The sequence below is a fragment of the Buteo buteo genome, chromosome 11 (assembly GCF_964188355.1).
Source record: "Buteo buteo chromosome 11, bButBut1.hap1.1, whole genome shotgun sequence".
NCBI classification, from domain to species: Eukaryota; Metazoa; Chordata; class Aves; order Accipitriformes; family Accipitridae; genus Buteo; species Buteo buteo.
In genome coordinates this window covers 10,923,451-10,941,141 of record NC_134181.1, presented here as the reverse complement: position 1 = coordinate 10,941,141, position 17,691 = coordinate 10,923,451, and the positions used below count along the sequence as shown (strand labels likewise).

General features: G+C 44.0%; 1 protein-coding gene across 1 annotated transcript in view; it reads right to left on the bottom strand.

The window, feature by feature from the left end:
• The window catches only part of WTIP (WT1 interacting protein), an 87,760-nt gene that overhangs the window by 14,510 nt on the left and 55,559 nt on the right, over positions 1-17,691 (bottom strand). Inside the window, exon 3 of the mRNA XM_075040036.1 lies at positions 11,923-11,990. Coding sequence (XP_074896137.1) covers positions 11,923-11,990 — 68 coding nt within the window. The remainder of the gene's footprint in view (positions 1-11,922; positions 11,991-17,691) is intronic.

Genomic DNA, 17,691 nt, shown 5'->3' with positions numbered 1-17,691 from the left:
TGCTTCTTGGCTGCACTGTATCTGAGTAACCATCTGGCTAGACTATTTCCTAAGGTTGCAAACTCGAGGGTTACTGGAAAACAGGTGGGTAGGTCCTAGTGGCGCAGACAGCAGAGGATTAACAATAGTACAAACCCAGCTAATTCTAAAATCCTGCTGGAATGAATTTACTAGTACCATCTGGCTGTCATTTGATAAGGAATGCAAAGGAGCATTTACCCAGCTATTGATTAAGAGGGAACATTATTCCCCAGGAACAGAATGGCATAGTGGTCAGATTAATATCATTTATTTATTGCTAACTAGATTGTCATAAATTACACTGTTTGTCAGAAAGAAAGGTTTTGCTGACACAAAATCACTCTTTATATGACTAACCCTATTAAATTAAAACCATGATTTGTTTTTAACAAGAGACTTGTTATTTGTCAAACACATCCAGAACTGGATTACCCAATTAAGAACACTTTGCAAAATGGCAGTGAGTCTAATAGCAGTGATAAAATATTTCATGGGCTCGGGGAGCTGTCCTTTACCGCTACACTCTTCTGATCACAGTATCGATCCCAGACAAACTGGAGACCTGATTCAGTGAGATCACTGTTTTGGATTCAGCTCTGCTTGAGCTTTAAATCTATTTGGACTGGAAAAGAAGAGCAGCCTCAGATCCCAGCAGCACTGTTTTCTACATGTTGGTAGTACTGCGGACACTGCTGTTTAAAGGTAAACAAGAAATTATTTTCTCTACATTTTTGTAGCTCACCTGTCAACTTCTGCTTTGCAGTGTTTGTTCTTAACTTGGAGAGTTCAAACAAGGCTGTTGTGCTAAGTTTTCAATTTTAGAAGCAGAACTTACAAAGTCTTAAAACACTAATGAAAATCAGCAACGTCTGTCTTTGAAGCGCTTGATTATTATTAACCCACACAAATCTTGCGTGTGCAACGAAAGAGAAGTTGTGACTTGCTCCTGATGGCACACAAGGCAGAATGGCCTCGTTTATTATCTCTCAATGCACCCAAGAGCCTCCCCAGTGCGGGGTTCCTAGCGTGGGTGGGTGGAAGAAGCACTGGGTCCCCCAGAGCTTGTGGACTAGGTCACTGCAAGAGAAGAGGAGGGTATGCTCTACAGGCCTGTAGCCTCTTTTATTACTGACATAGTTGGAGGGGGGAAAAGAGCTTTTGCGCACACCACCCCTCCCTTGCAATCTGGAGACGTGAAAAACAGATTGAGGTGAAACAGCGAAGTAATACAGGCTGATAGGCAAGACCCTAAGCCAAATCACAGCTATGCTTCCTGTACACACAGCATTTTATACATACAATTTCATTTAGGATGTAAGCAGTACTGAGCTGAATTCTAGCCTTACTCTATACAGGTTTTGTACATGTCAGTTTTTAAAAAAAAAAAAAGTAAAAAATTTTGTTGGCAGACCAGTAAGATAATGTAAATACAGACCAACCTCAAACTGGACAGAAACTTTCAGAAGTCTACAAACAGTCCATACCCAGGACAAACAGGAAGTGTAATTTTGAACTTTCCCAAATATTCATTATAGATGCTCATTAAGCATATATAAAAACATTGAAAGAAGTTGTTTTAACAAGAACAGCTCAGAAATTCAAAGTTGAAAATGAAGTGTTATCCTTTCCTCTCACTTCTGTGACTTAGAAATAAGATGTTAGTTAGTTACCAGGATGCAAAGAACACAAATGCATGTTGAAGAGCCGGTATATTATTTTTCCTGATTTCTTAGTTTGGTCCCAACTGTTTTCTCCCATATTCACCTCATCCTTGACTTCTCTCCCAGGATAATAAAATCTCACTTTATGTGCATGAATCAAGACTTTGTAATCAAGCTCCCCAATGGATACACTTACATAAAATAAGACTCTGGGAAACTAAATAAACCTTGAGAAATATGTTAATTATGTTAGAATAGAAGAGTAAAAATAAAGAAGACTTGGCTGGCTGAACTTTTCTTTTGTTTGCTGTCCACTATACTTTGATTATCAAACGGGCAAAATAATCTCTAATGATTCTGTCCAACAGTCTTTGTTTCAATGTAAGAGGAAAACAAGTCCCCTTCTGTCCTGAATATTTAGGCCTGTTAGTGTCCTCCTGTGATAATCTTGGGGTTTATAACTCTTCTGTCTAATGTGCAATATATCCAAAAGAAATTAACAATGAATTTTGAGCATATAATGAACAATTATGCATGGAGGATAATCCCACCAAGTACTATGAGAAACAATTTCTCCTGTCTGCCCTCAATCCTGTAACCAATCTTGGTTGTCTACCCAGGGTCTTTTAAAGCTTGATGTTCTCATCATGATTTTCAAAAGCAAAAACATTCAGAAAACAGCACGCCTGAAAAAGGCTTCAGGACCCAAAGTTTCTACCTTAGGCAATGTCAGTTCTTTGAAAAGACATGTCGCTTCTTCTCCTTCGCATGCCTAACTGTGCCCAAGGAGAGGCTGATGCCCTTCCCTGCTGTTACGCACTCAACAAAGCAAAACCCTCCTCCTGGAAACAGACCCTGGAATCTCATTCCAGCCCATTTTCTTCTTTGATGAGGATGTTCAAAACCTGCTAAAGGTTTGTGCAAGCAGATTGAGTGGGTTACATTTCAGTAGGTGTGGCAGTTGCTGCCCCGGTAATGGTATGAAGCCGTAAAAACGACAATTCACTGTTACAGCACTGCAAGGTCACCGAATGTGATTGCTCAGCCTAGGCTTGCGATTCCTACTCTTTTATGCTTTAAGGGCTTTTGAGAGGGATGATCAGGAGTTTTTGCCAAAATGCTTCAGGCGTTTAATTCTGAAAACTGATTTCTGAATTGGGTGCTATGCTAATAATGTATTCCAACCCCAGGCTGCCTGTAATCCCTCACAGACTCCCTTCTCCTTGGTTTCCCATTAGCAGAGCATCTGTCTTCTCACTGCTTTATTGTTTGCTCTCTGCATGGGACCCTTAGTACATGGGACACAACAATGCAAGAAATTCATGGGATCACGTTAAGAGAGGGACAGAATATCAAATTTGGTTTCATGCAGATGAGGTTTTGTTGATGTTGGTTTTTTACACACACATTTAAATGCTGCGATTAAACGGAACTGAGCAAAATGGGGCCTTCTCAGGCTCAAAGATACGGGAGCCTCATGGCAGGTGGCAGAGATTAAACTAAAGGAAAATCATCTAGAACTTTACTCTTCATCTCACTCAAACCCTTTCATATATCCTATTGCTTCACCCAGTCTTGCTGCCAGTGAAGAAACACTACCGCAGCAGCTTATCTTCTTGTGTTTCCACTTTGTTACCTTTGAAGGACATGGGTAGGGCAAGGAGGGACTTTATGTTCTGCACAGAGGTAGTTGGTCTGGCCATGCACAAAACTGTTGCCAAAAATCAGGAATTCAGCTGGTAGCTAACTTTGCCTTAGCAGTCAGGCATTTTACAGCCTCTGAGAAGGGAATAGCCATTTACTTCCTAGAGAGCCTACAGAGACCCATGTGTGAGCACTCACCAAGGCTACTTTTACTTTCTGTCTGATTAATTAAGAGCCAATAATGATTTTCTTACCTAGATCTTCCTTAGACAAACTCCTGTGGAAGCTTTGCGGTGACAATGATCAAGAAAAAAGCCCGAAGTGACAACTTTAACTCTGCATCATATCATACAGCCCAAAATCTATTAACTTGATTCACATTGTACAGCACTTTATATTGCACAGCGCTATACTCTTGCTGTGAGTTATTTATTGTCATTGCTACTATCTATTATGTACACTGCGAGAGAAACTGTCTACATTAGAACATATCCTCCCAGGAAAGAAAAAAATCTGCATTTTATTCAAAACACTTGTTGAAAGATTTCAATTTGAAACATAACAACAACTAATACCAATGTTTACTACAGAAGTGGAAACACACCACTTTCTCATGTTTTTTTTCTAATTCTCCCATAGAAAAAAAATTAGTGCTGTCTGCTTACAAGTGTTTGGCAGGAGTTACACATAATTAGAAAGAGCTCTAGTTCTTTCACGTGTGCTTCAGTTATTGTAATTTACTTTTCAATCTAATATTAAGAAAAATGGGATAATCTGACTTTTTGGGTCACCATCTCAAAAGGAAATAGGGGAGTGACTATCTGGCATGAAACCAACTGGACTTTGTAACACACTTCAAAACATTCCACTAGCAAATGTAAAGTATGAGATAGTTGCAAAAGCTAGTCCACAGTGATACATCGCAGAAAAAAAACCCATCTTTGTCTTTCCTTGGTCTTTTTGTCATGGCCCAGAGAGTGATTCCTGTGGCCCATTTAACAATCCGTAACCCAGTCCAGGAAATGCTGAGCATCCTTTTAGAGAATACACACCTTACTCGCACATTGACATTTCATCACATTATGTTTATCTACATTATCACCTGGGTCTAGGTACTGCCTGTGTATTGCTCTTCTATAAACTTGAGAAATTTTTCTGGACTCCAGTTAGTCTCCTATTTCAAAACACCAGTTTTCTTCAATTAGCAGAGCTGCAGTTTGCCGTGCCATGCAGTGTTTGCAGCATTTACCCTTAGTTTCTCAGCCTCGGTGCCAACATTTTTATATGGGCCCTAGCTTTAAAAATTTGTCCTCTGGGATGAATTCCTGGGAGAAAATCCAGACCTCCCTGAAGTCAATGGGACTTCTGCCACTAGCTTCAATGGACTTGTAACTTCTTGATACGGGATACAGCACTACAGTATTGTGTTGCAATAAGAGGTGAACCCAAACTGCCAGCTCTACACACTCTTCATGCTGACTCGCATTCAAGTCCAAAGTGCAGAGGCCAATCAATATTTGACTACCCCTAAATATTTTGAAATTTTAATTTTAAGCCCATCTGTAGGCTTGATGCAACACTTCAATTCAGAATACCCCAATTAATCATCATTACTGTCAAATTTGTTTATAAAATAAAACCAGGACCACTGGCATACTACAAACTTAGGAAAAACTACGGAAGGAAGATATTCAAATCTTTTTGGCAGGGAGGGGCTGGAGTGAGACACACACAAGTAACAACATGAACTTTACTCCCTCATGCACCGATTACAGTAACAGGCTATAATCTGTTTGGCTTTGTTTTCAGTGACAGTATTTGGGAGCACAGCAGCACTCGGCATTCATGATGCCTGCGGAACTTGAAAGCACCTCCAACCTAGAGCTGTCAGCACCTTGAAAATGCTCACAGACTTCCTTATAGTTCTGTACATTAGCAATATTGCAGCAAATCCCCTTCCGAGCTTTGATTCCATTATTCTGTTAAACATACCAATAAACGCCCATGTCTGTCTGTTCTCTGACTGCAGTATGCATTTTAATAGCAACTCTCCTAAATACAACATCCTGACAATTATCTGTAACTCCATTTGCTCTGTGATTCCCATTAGATATGAAATGAACACAAGCTGCAACTTCAATCATTTACCTTTTCAACTTCTTTGACTAATGCACTAGTCCCAGTGCTCACCTCCCAAGGGGGATCTCCAAACATTTATACTCGCCGAGATGGAAATTCAGGCCACTGACTCCAGCTGACACCAGCTTCCATTACACTTGATAACAACTATCTTCCTAGGGCCCCAGCAAGTGGGATGGGCTATTTCCCACACTACCAGCCTTGGAAAACAGCATGTGCACAAACTGAGAAGAATAACCTCGTTAGTATTAATATTTACATTGCAGCAGTGCCCAGGGGCCCGAATTAGGGTAAGGGTCCTGTGTTTGGTGCTACAGGAGATGAAGGTGCGAGCCCTCCCTCTCATGAACCCCTGATCACCCAGCTCGTTGATATCCGATCGCTTTCCCCCATGAAAGGCTGATCATTTCCATTTGTCACCTCCCTACCGGTCTTGCACACCCCGACCCTTTTGCATTTTTACAATTGTTGAGAGTGTTACAGTTGTGGATATAAGACGAGCCCCTCCGTGTTCTCTGTAGCCAACTTTTGCATTGCAGTGGTCAGCTATGGAGCAAAGAGGCTACAGCTGTGGCAAGGAGAGCGTCCTGAGCAGGCACCAGTCACTGGTGTAGGGGAGAGAAGGATTAGAAACCACAGCAGACTGGATGGAGAGGAGAAGAAAGACCCGAGGAGCAGCCTGCAGGCTTGCAAGGCACAGCTCCGTTGGGGCTGTGGGCTGCTTGCCCTCCTTCTGCCCCAGCCTCAGCCCCAGCCTCTCCCTGGCAGGATGGAAGGAGGCCAGGGCAGGGAGCCACCAGCACGCAGCCATCGCAGGGGCTGCCCGCCCTCCGGGATGGGAAGGGCAGAAAGGGGACACCCAAAGGCCTCCTGGAGGCTTGCAATGCGCTAGGTCTCTCTTTACAGTTGGCATGTGCAAAATGAAGTTTTTAGAGCCTTTCACTTTGAGGATTTATGGGCAAAGTGACAGATCATCCTCCAGTCTTACTCACTGAAATGGATGAACAGCTTTAGATGAAACTTTCAACGACTAATGACAGCAAAGTTAGCCGGAGGCAAAAACCTGGCGTGAAGAAGTTCAGCCTAATTATTAAATTTGGCAAAGTTATAAGACAGTGAAAGAGATAATCTTAAAAGGGGAAGTTTTGGATGACCTTAACGCTATGCACTGCAGCTTGTGGTGTCTGTAATAGGTTATTTCCAGAGCATCTGAGCGTCTTCCAGTAGTGCATTAAGCAATGTAACTAACATCTGTCACGAGGTTCATTTTCCCTCTCATCTCCTCCCTGGAGGGAAATCCTCTCATTTCTTAACCTCTACTGGACCCCCACTCAATAATGTTCATTACCTCAAGAGAAAAAGGAAAAGTCTATCAAGCAGGGGGGAAAAGAAAAAAAAAAAAAGAAGAAAAAAAAAGAGAGATAATAGATCTAAGATTCAGGCTGCTTTGGTGACATTTTTAAAGTCTTTTTTGCCAAGAAAAACAGTAATTTCTTTTAAATATCTTTACGTGATATTTGAGCATTGAAAAGGAAAGACAAATTAAAATTATTGAGCTATTTTTCCTTCACCCATGATTATGCAGCAATTTATCAACAAAATGGAACAAGAACATCTGACTCGGATTATTTATTATACAGTAAGGCATTTATTTTTTGTTCACTTCACCAGGAACAGTGTCCCTGTTATGGCTAGTTAGCCATCTGTGTCCTAAGAGCTTTCAGGGAAGGATTAAACTGTCATTTGTTTTATTTCCTTTCATGAAATAACTATCCTAACAGGGGTGAGGCAAGACTTGGATATTGCTGGACTTGCTACCTTAAGGTGGCATGAAAAAAAGAGTAACTGGATCTTCCCTGGAGCTAAAGCAAAGCAATGAAAAGTCTGGGGTTTTGGTTTTGTCCTTTTTACTCCTTACACTAACATGCAATATTGCTACTGAAGTGCTCCTACTGGAAATTGCATAGATTAGGCAATCTCTACACCCTGCTTAGGCAAAAGTGGAATTATCTGTGGATTTTCTAAAATCTGATTCATTCACTACTTTTAGCCAATATGACTTGGGTTTAAGCACTGAGAGAATATGCAGCTAATCAGGGCTGGAAGCAGGAGGCTGACAAAAATGAACAAAGAAGAAGAGGTATGCCATGTCCTCCAGGTGGTAAGGGTTTACCAGCCCTCACCCATCGATTCGCAACCCCACACACAAAAGGCAGGCACCGTTCTTGTGAGGACAACTGCGGCATGTGGCATCCCTTCCCCATCTACATCTCCAGAAGTGGGTCTAAAAACTTCTAGCACTTCTTCCATGGAAAGAATGAGCAAAATAAGCCGCCTGATTCAGACAAAGATAATCTGTGCCCTCAGTAAGAGCAAACATGTGGGAAAACTATTTGCTAGAAGAATGTACCTTGTGGCTATTGCCAAAGGTTTTGATGGGTGTATCTGCGCTTTGGATAGCTTTATGGCTGCACAGTGGAAATTGCTTATAATGAATAACATCTACATTTCTCTAACACCTTTCGTCCAGAAATCAAAAGCACTTTTCAAAGAAAGGGCCAGATCTTGAATGCTTGATGCTAGTAGCTATTCATGTCACGCTTTTACAACCAATTTTTTTGAAACAACTTGGTAGCCAAAGCTCTCTGGCACTTGCTATGCTTTAAGAGACAACCGAGCTCTCTTAAAAGATGGGACCCACACAGCATTTCACCACTGAAGTGCAACTGCCTCTGGGGTGGAAGAGATGCAACCAGCGCTGTGCTGAACCTCGACGGGGACAGTTTAGCCAAGGAGGGCAAGCCCTGCTCGTACAACAGGAGCCAAACATCTATAAGGATCAGGTAATGGCTTTTCTCAGGGTCTTGGCTTCAAGGACCGTACATAATATTGCAGTGAATTCTACATCTTGTCTTTAGAGAGAAAGAGCTGATCTGGCTTGAGTGAGTGGGAGTTAAAGAACCAGGTATCGCATACGAGCCATCAACTACGGCTCTGGAGACTCTGCTCCAGCAGAAGCCATTCTGACAGAAAACAGCAGTATTGCAGGAGACTTAAATACTGACATCTATAGGATGTTCAACATTTCTAACAGTTACAATAAGAAGAAACCCGTTAATAATACCCATTCCCTAAAATTTCGTACATTGACAGGTTCACAGCAAGAACCAGTTCAGCTTTTCTGCCCGTTGTTGTTCACGTGCTATTAACTGCAGTCCAAAGCGGGAATTACTGCAGTCTCTGTGTCTTGCCTGGACTGGCCAGAAGGACATCCCCAGCATGACGCCAGGGATGATGGGGAAGAAGCACCTGCAGCAAATTAATGGCATACACAGAGGCAACAGTGGGGATAGACAGAGCTCTGCAAGAATTACAGCCCTCAGCTCTGCCCTGTGCTGCCTGTTGAGGGTGGGAAGGGGACGGGCTCTCCCCCAGGTAGCAGGGAGGCTTCAGCCCACTACCACCCCTCTCTCCGTTTGCATTACATTTGCAAGTCAGCTGCTTCCCATCAGCATGCCTCTCGCTGGGAGGGCAAACGAGGGGCTCATTCAGACCACTGCTGCTTCGGCAGGACTGTCAGCAATGAAACATCAACTCCTCACATCTGTCCCTGGGAATCCTGCTGTTGCAAGCCTAACCATGTACACACAGGCCCTTCCAATTCAGTTGTTATTACGTGGATTTCACCAAAGACCCCAGTGTGACAGCACAGTACCTCCTGCCCAAATTTTCTGAAGCTGCTCTGCTTTCTAATTCCTGTTATGTTTGTGTCATACTCGAAATAACCTGGTCGCAAGCTGCGGGGTTGCAACTCCACAGAGCTGTGACCAGGCTCCCATACCTATAGGAGCAGCTAATTCTCCTGATCAGTTCCCAGGCAAACAAAAGCCAAGGAAGAGCAAGGACCCCAACAGCAGACTATTTTCTTAGAAGGAATACAATTATAACATAGACAGACTGCCTCTGTTTACCTCCCCAAATTAAAATCACCTTTTTCTTATACTTTTACCTAAGAATGAGACCAGAATGTGATCCACTCTGCTTCTGACTGTATTCACTGGCCAGAGAGAGGCTGCAACGAGCTAAGAGAGAAGTCTCCCAGTGCAAGAATGGTCAAAGGTAGGAGCGTGTACTCACACAGCTGCTACAGGGCAGGGCAGAGGCTTGTAGAGAGGGAGCAGGCATGTCTCTGTGGAAGACCTGTGGATTCAGGGCTATGGGAAAACTCCACAGACTGTTATGATGCATAGCAGCTCCTATAGCTCTGCTGGCACTCTCTTCTTGGCCTGCAAAGCTTGCATGGTAGTGATCAGAGGACAACGTGCAAGATCAGCCTAATTCACCCTCAAGCAATTCCCCCTCCCCCACCATCTTTAACTTCCCTAACATCCCACTACCATACTGTCAGCAGGGAATCCAAGCTGCACTAGGATTTGGAGTTACGGTAGAGACTGAAATTCTCAGTTATACAGAAAAAGCATTTGGCTATCTGCTTTGGACTGAACACACTTCTTTTTAGAGAGGATTGGGGGTTTCCAAGTCGTTAGGAGCAAGACCTGGGAATATGAAGTAGTTAAAATAATTTCCTTTTTAATTGCTACTTTGCAGCCTTTTCCTCTGACTTTCAGAAAAGCTTTGAGCTTTCTCTGTCCACAGAACTCTAAAATAGGCAAAGTTGTTTTATTAGGGAAACAAGACAATTCCTAGCCCTTTGCATAGGGGAAGCTGAGAGAAGATGAAATCGCTTTCTGAGAAGCAGCTGGCTTAATGCGGGCAGGGACGACATCAGAATTTGATTTCTTTTACTGACTTCTGCAGCAGTGAGTCCCTTGGTCTGCTTCTCTCCCACCCCTCAGTGCTACTGAGAATCTGCTAAGACACACCTGTGGGAGGTTTGGGTTTTTAAATCTCTGCCTTAAATGTCCCAACAGTTCCCTAACTTGCAGAAAGTTTATTCCTATCAGGTCCTTAACCTCAGTTTTCTTGGGAAAATCACTGCAAGTATCTCCCTTCAAAAGCCTACTACAGAACATGTCTAAGAATTAAGGAGGTTTCCTCCCAAACCCTTGAAAACTGAGTGTTCTCCAAAAGACTGAGATTTTTAGAATTTAAATTGCCATGTTTAGGCTGAAATTACAACCTAATAACAACAATCATGTCATTAAGTCTGGATGAAAGATTTTGATCATGGGGAAAGTACATTCCAACACAGTTCAAAATTAAAATCTCAAAGGTTTGAGCCCCTCCATCTCACACTCCACCTCTTCTACCTCTCCCTGTGCTTCTGCAGAAACACAGGAAAGAAAAAAGCAAGGGAGAAAAAATAATTTTCTCTCCAAAATGCAAGCAAAACAGTAACACGTTGCAATTCTAACAAGAAACTTATTTTCTGCACAAAATACAATTTGCTCTTTTCAACAGGCTCCAGCTGTGGTAGGCTGAAAGTAAAGGTGTAACACATGAAGGCAAACATGGCTTATATTTTAGGAATTTCCATTATTTTTATGGATTGCCTTGATGAGAAATGCATTTGCGCACTCTGAACTGCCAGTAACATTTTTGTTGTGGGATGTACTTTGAATAATTCCTTTGCAAAAACCATGGCCATATATTCATTAGAAATGGAAAGTCATTCTGGAAGACTCAAGCTTCTAAATGAATGGTATTTCAATAAATAAAGGTGGCATAAATTCAGCATACTGATTCTCCAATTCATCATCCTCTAAGCTAAAATATATCATTCCTCTCTACTTTCAATTCCCAGCCACGCCACCCTCTTTATCTTAATTATAAATGGTCTGCCACTTATCAAGTCATTCTCTGTGTACTGCACAATCCTCACCCTTAATTGCACAAATATTTTATTTTTGGAACAACACAGCTCAGCAACAAGCTTCATTTTTCTATTCATGACTCAGTCTCTATTAAAGTAAAGCGTTTATAAAAGCTACGGGCACATGGAGAGAAAATTAGTTGCTCCTCCGTGGCTAACAGTTTTTAGCTAATCACAATGCAGTTCCACATCACTCCGAGCAGAGCAGTGATTAAAACTGCGCCTGCAACAAAGCAACATTGTACACAGCGATGACGTGCTCCAGTCAAAAACGTCTCCCCTCTTGTTATGATTGGTATTCCCCAGATGTTTGACTTTAAGCTCTAGCTTGGCAGGCAAGGCTTTGTGGCTGCAATTCAAGTCCCAAGCTTGAGCAGCTCCAGTGTTTACTCTCATAATTTACACTTTGTGATGGCTTATAGACAGTTATGTACTTGGTTTCATAGCCACCACTTCAAACCAAGGGCCTGATCCTGCCTTTATAGAGCTAGTGGTAAATGCTTTCCAATTCCAGCACTGGCAGGAGGCCCCAGATGACTAAACCGTCTCTCAAAGCAAACAAGCCAATATAAAAGAACAATTTAGTTTAAAAACAATTAAAAAAATGCCTGAAATCTTACTTACTAGGAAGTCTTCTTCACAGTACACCTTGCCATTGACATTGTAGAATGCTTTTCCTCGTAGTCTTCTCCCTGTTAAAACACGGTACCGTCAGAATTTTGCGCTCCGTCCCCAAGCCCAGTCGTTCAAGATGCAAAGTGAAAAGCACACCCTGCTGCGCCTGTATGCATGGCCAGTTCTTGGCCCCTCTCCTCCCCGAAGGGTCCATCCAGAGACATGGGTGAGGGTTAGGCTCTCAGCTCCACTGTCCCTTAACAAACTCTTTATCAACTAAATGTTACTTTCAAGTGCAGGTTACGGAACCCAGCTGATACCAGTTCCTGGAAAATCTGACATCTAAACCCAAAAATGATTATTCTAGGGGGAAAGGCCCAGTTGTGAATTGAGACAATTTTCTTAGCAGGTGAAATCACAGCAGGCATACATCCACTGCAATCAACATCAGCAACGTGTTTGTCTCCAAAGGACCATACTGCATATGGATGGTTCCTGTCAGCTTTAAAAATATTAATACATTAATCAATGCCACAGCAACTACACCCACAGCTCCCTGTGATACTAAAGCAGTACAAGGCACACATGATGGAGGGAAGGGCAGAAAAATCCCACTGAAAACAAGAGATTTCATTTTCAAGTTTGAACATTTGCCATTTCATTAGCACTTGCGGAAGTCTACTGACAAAGCCTGTGATCATCGTTATTGATGGTTCCCTTTACAGCTAAGAAATGCACAACAGACTCCAGAGAGTCCCAACAAAAAGGATTAAAACCAGGAATTCAAAAACCACTGAGCCCAACCAGTTTTTACACACAGCAGATCAGATCTGTCTTACACCAGAGCTGCTCCATTGAAAGCAATGCCATTTTATCAGTGCAAAACCAGAGAGGCAGAAGGGAAACCACACTCACCCTGACTCACCTTATTTCCACTCTGTGCCAGGGTCCTGCTGGCCAAAGCTCCCAAGCATTTGGGTGCTCTCACAAGCCATTTTCAGCCTTGGCAAGCAGACGGCATGGTGCCTACTACAGGCTGCATACCGGCTGCCGTTAAGCAGTGACACAAAGCAAAGAAGAGGGCAAGATGCTCTGTATTTACAGGTCAACAGAATACCCCTCCCAGGTCACCGCTGAAGCTTTTACTCCACAAAATAAGCCTGGACGTCTTCTACCAAGGCAGAGTAGCTCCACCATAAACACCACCGATCTTTGCGGAGGGTTTGACTCTGAGGGCCGGTGAGCTGAGCCAGCTGGCCAAGCACAGAGGGGCAGGAGTGCTCTCCACGGTTTCCATAAACAACGTTGAGGAAAATATGATTAATTTTCAGTGCTTGAAAGTGCCTTTTACACGTTGCCACTGTGATCTGATCCTGGGAAACAGTGTGTGGCACAAAGAAGTTGGGATCTGGACTGATGCTTTTGGGAAATCACATGCTGCATGTGGTTGTCTGGCGGTTTTACTGTCGTGGCCGAGGGAAATGCTTCTTTTGTGTGCACATTCTTGGGCTGTCGATCTCACGGGCTGCTGTCTCCATACTGCTGGTAGGTGGAGTCAGCTCTTGTTTGTCTTTCCAGCTGCCTGGTAGCTCTGGTGGGGACCAGGAGCCTGGTGGCATGGGCAATCCACTGAGACTGTCCCATCTCTTCTGAGACTTAGATAAAACTGGTCCATCCTACATGTCACACAAACAAGGTGCAGGGCTGGGACAGCAATCAGGGGGTCACAGGGCCTCTCTTGACTGATGCAGGAGCAACCACCTCTAGATCTTCCCTCCTGCTTATCTGAGCTGTTTTTAAACCTCTCCAGTGAAAGGTAAAGGAAAGGTGAATGGAAGGGAGGGAAGAAAAGGAAAGAGGCCAGAATGGCTCTTTAAAGGATGTTGGCTCTGCCAGACCCAGCCTCGATACACAACTTGTCTTTAGATGATGGAAATGAAGTGGCTGCACTCAGAACAGGGACCCGCCTTGGACGTGCTGATGCAGCACTTCCACCTTGCTCTCACGCAGCACCGGTGCAGAGCCTGGGCATCTGTTTTGGGTGGAGAAGCACTGGCCATCACCCTCACCCCACACCCATTATGCTTAGAAGCAGCAGAGATCATTAGGGACAAATCCTGAACTCCGTTGCTGGAGGATCTCTGCAGGAAAGGAACGCCCTAATTCAGGGAGGCATCAGCATCTCCAAAAGCACTGCAGAAGGTGCACGAGGACCCGTACATCTGGCTTTGTAAGCCAGTGCACAGAGCCTGGCAGCGCTCAGGTCGACAGAAACGCTCCAAATTCTGCTCCTGTTGTTTCCTTAGCACAGCATCACTGGCAGAAGCCAATGGGGTCAGAGCCTTCCCAGACTGGGAAGGAGTGGGAAGCCTATGACCCAAAGCAAGCAAGGCAAAACTGATGTTTTGGACTGGCTCTCAAAGATGCTTATGTTATCAGATGTATTTGGCAGCTGATTGCCCTGCAACATGAAACAACCTCACCCCACCCCAGCGCAGCAAAGCTGCAAGCTTCCACCTCAGCCACTGCACAACTTGCACACTGCTCACACCCTGCTCTGCAAGACCCCCGCCTGCCAAACACAGACAGCTGGCCTCCCGTTCCGTACAGCTGTCGTGGTAAAAACATCTCTCTTTACACAGCACTCACAGAGCAACACCTTTCAAAACTGAGGAAAAACACCATTTTCCCCATTTTACAGCTGAAAAAAAGCAAGCCACCTATTAGGGAACTGACTTGCCTAAACTCATAAAGCAGGCAAACAGCTTGCTCACCTGATAATTACTATTATTATCAATAATTAATAAGATTGACAGGACTTTTCCCTTAGAAGAATTTCATTCGGGGATCATACAAGTAATTACGTCATAAACAAGAAACAGCACGTTATCACGCAAATAGCCATGGCTACACTATATTGGCTTCTACATACTGCATTTTAGAAATAAAGGCAAAAACGTATGTTCTATCTGCCCTCCAGAAGAGTTTGCTAAATGACAGCATTGAACACCGTCAAACACCAAACTCTGTGAGTGCCTGGGCATCACGTCAGAACTGCTATCAAGAGGAAGGCGCTGGCAGTTGTGGCCGGGGAGACACAAAGCCCAAGGAGATGCAGCGTTGGTACCTCCCAGCCGCAGGGCAGCCGTGCACAGCAGGGTGGGTGCAACGCCTCGAGGTGAGGGTACCTGCCTCCAACTCGATGCACTGGATGAGGCGGTTTCACCTCTCCAGGTCCTGGAGTAACTTGGGGGCCTGCACAGCACCAGCCTGTTCTGTGTAGCCATAACCTATTATTGTCAATCAGGCAGAGATTAAAAGTTTAAAAAAAATAATGTTGATTTAGCCAGCTGAGTCAAGCGCCTGGCCAGCTAGACAAGATAATACCATCCTGCCCACTGGTACACAGAACCTGCTGCTTGGCTTTCCTTTGAATGACTGAGTATAGCCAAGCCTGGGTTACTATTTGCTTTCATAATATTGAAACAAAGAAGTCAAAAGTTTCTGACAAAACTTGATGCAACTTGCTGATAGCTCGTTATAATAATAACAAGCAGTTATAACGAGCAGCCTAGCGCAGAGTTCTCAAGTACGGGGTTTCACAAACCTTTCCTTGTGCTTCTTTCCTCCTTCTGTTGGATACCCACCTTGGCACGCCTGCCCTGTCAGACCAGTTTTCAACAGTAGTGAGGAAGAGGCTCCGTTTCACACCCGACCAGAAGACCAGCAAGTTGGCCAAGAACACGAGAGGGGACCACGGGACAGGGCAGAAGCCGCCTAACCTGCAGCCACTAGCTTTTACAGGGAAGCCCTTTTTTCCCTGACTGCTCTTTAGCCTTGTTTTACTACAGAAAAGGAAGCTTATGCACTCATAGTAACAAAAAGTGCTTGTTACAAGTAACTTTTACATTTCTTAACTGACACCCACACATTAGAGAGCTAGCAACTGCCAGGATAAGGGGGTTCCACCACCTCAGATGGGAGGCAAAGACCTCGCAAATGCTCCAGCATAGACTGCAAAGATTCATCTAGATAATCTAGTAGTTAATAAAACGCAAGCTAGAAATTACTCTGTCCCAAGGAACTATCACAACTGGTGTTTGCAACCAACATGACAAACATCTAAAAGAATGCAGGCTTTTGGAACTTTAAAAAAATATATAAAATCAGAATCAGCTCTAATAAGCACTGATTTTAACATCAGTGTTCAAATTTAACCAGTTTATGAGTCTCTGGTATTTAAATGTGTCTAGCAATGACTTCCTGCACAATTTTTATCTCCTATGTGATGCAAACTAAAAGGCAGGAATGGGAGAGCTGTTGCTTTAGCAAAGGACTCAACTCAAAGATTTGGCTTGTAAAAGGAAAAATGACCTACAGTTGACACAGGCTGTCCACAACTGTTCTCTCCAGTCTCCACAACACTTCACTGGGTGGTGAAAACACACCAGCCAGGAAGCCAAGATGGGGTAAAACTTTTTCCAGTGCTGTTTCAAAAGCTGCTCCAGGCTCTCATGGAACAAAATGTGAATCAGATCGGGTTTTACAGTCTTGAGGAGGTGCTCCGAAACAGAACTGAAAATGTCCTGCCCCCGCCCCGCTAGCCCAGAAAACATCTTCAAAGCCCTCCCTGCCGCTGCTGGCAGTGGGGTATTTGCCTATAGGGAGGTGAGTTTATCAAGTTGCAGCCTTCAGTGGTAGATCCCCACTCTCACATGGGATGATGCAACCGTGTCGGGGACTAACCCCCCCCTTGCCTTTGTAAGACAAGAGATAGCAATGTCTCACTGTCACAGCATGGTTATTAGACCTAATTACTGTTTGCAGCGTGCTTTGAAGTCAAAAAGTGCCAGGCATTATTATAATATTTTAAGTACTTTGATGATTAAAAACACGCAACTGTTGGGCAATAATCATGATTTACTAGTATTGTAGTGTAAGCAAGTTCATGTGAGAAGCCTGCATTGTCTCAGTGCCTGGCGCTACTTAAAAACAAACAACTCCCCTCTGACATAATGGGAATGCTGCAGCCCCAGCCTCGCCTCCCAGATAACGCCTGGTGCGTCCCTGAGACTACCAGCACGCTGAAAAAAAATACGCCAGCATACCTTCTCACCATCATGATCTCTCTCGTGATATATGTGCCTCTTCTTGTAACTTCCATCTGGGAAAGTTTCAGCATTAGAGGGAACAAAGTGCGAGATGACTAATAATGTCCTTGTTATTTCTAATGTTACAGCTGTGTGGAATAAGACGATTGTATTTTAGTCAGAAAATGTAATTAAAACCTCCCCATATGGAGTGCAATTGAAGAGTTCAGCTGTAGGTATCACTGCTGAAGATAAGAAATTTGTTAAAGCAGAGCTAATTAGAAGCCCGAACAGCCCAAGCTATCACCATGGAATATTATACAAGTACCTGCCATTCCTGTTGGCTGAGGACGTGTCTGGGTAGGTCTGACCACACACAAGCACAGACCTCAGCTCTGCTGCCGCTTCTCCCATGGGGGCATGGCCCCACCGGAGCCCTGCGCAGGCAGTGAGCAAGGTGCAGGCTGCGGCAGGACCAGGCGGGATGGCTGCGGCTGCCCTGCCGCAGCATCAGGGGCTCGCTCAAGCCCTGGCGTGGCCACGCATTGCTCCTGCTGGGAAAGTGGCACCCGCGAGCTCCTGCCTTGCCTCACAGCAGCAACACGAATACACAGCATCCTTCTTTAACAGCTCTTTCTGGATGAAAAAAGCATATCACATTGCTTCTCTCATTAGGATTTCTACCCCT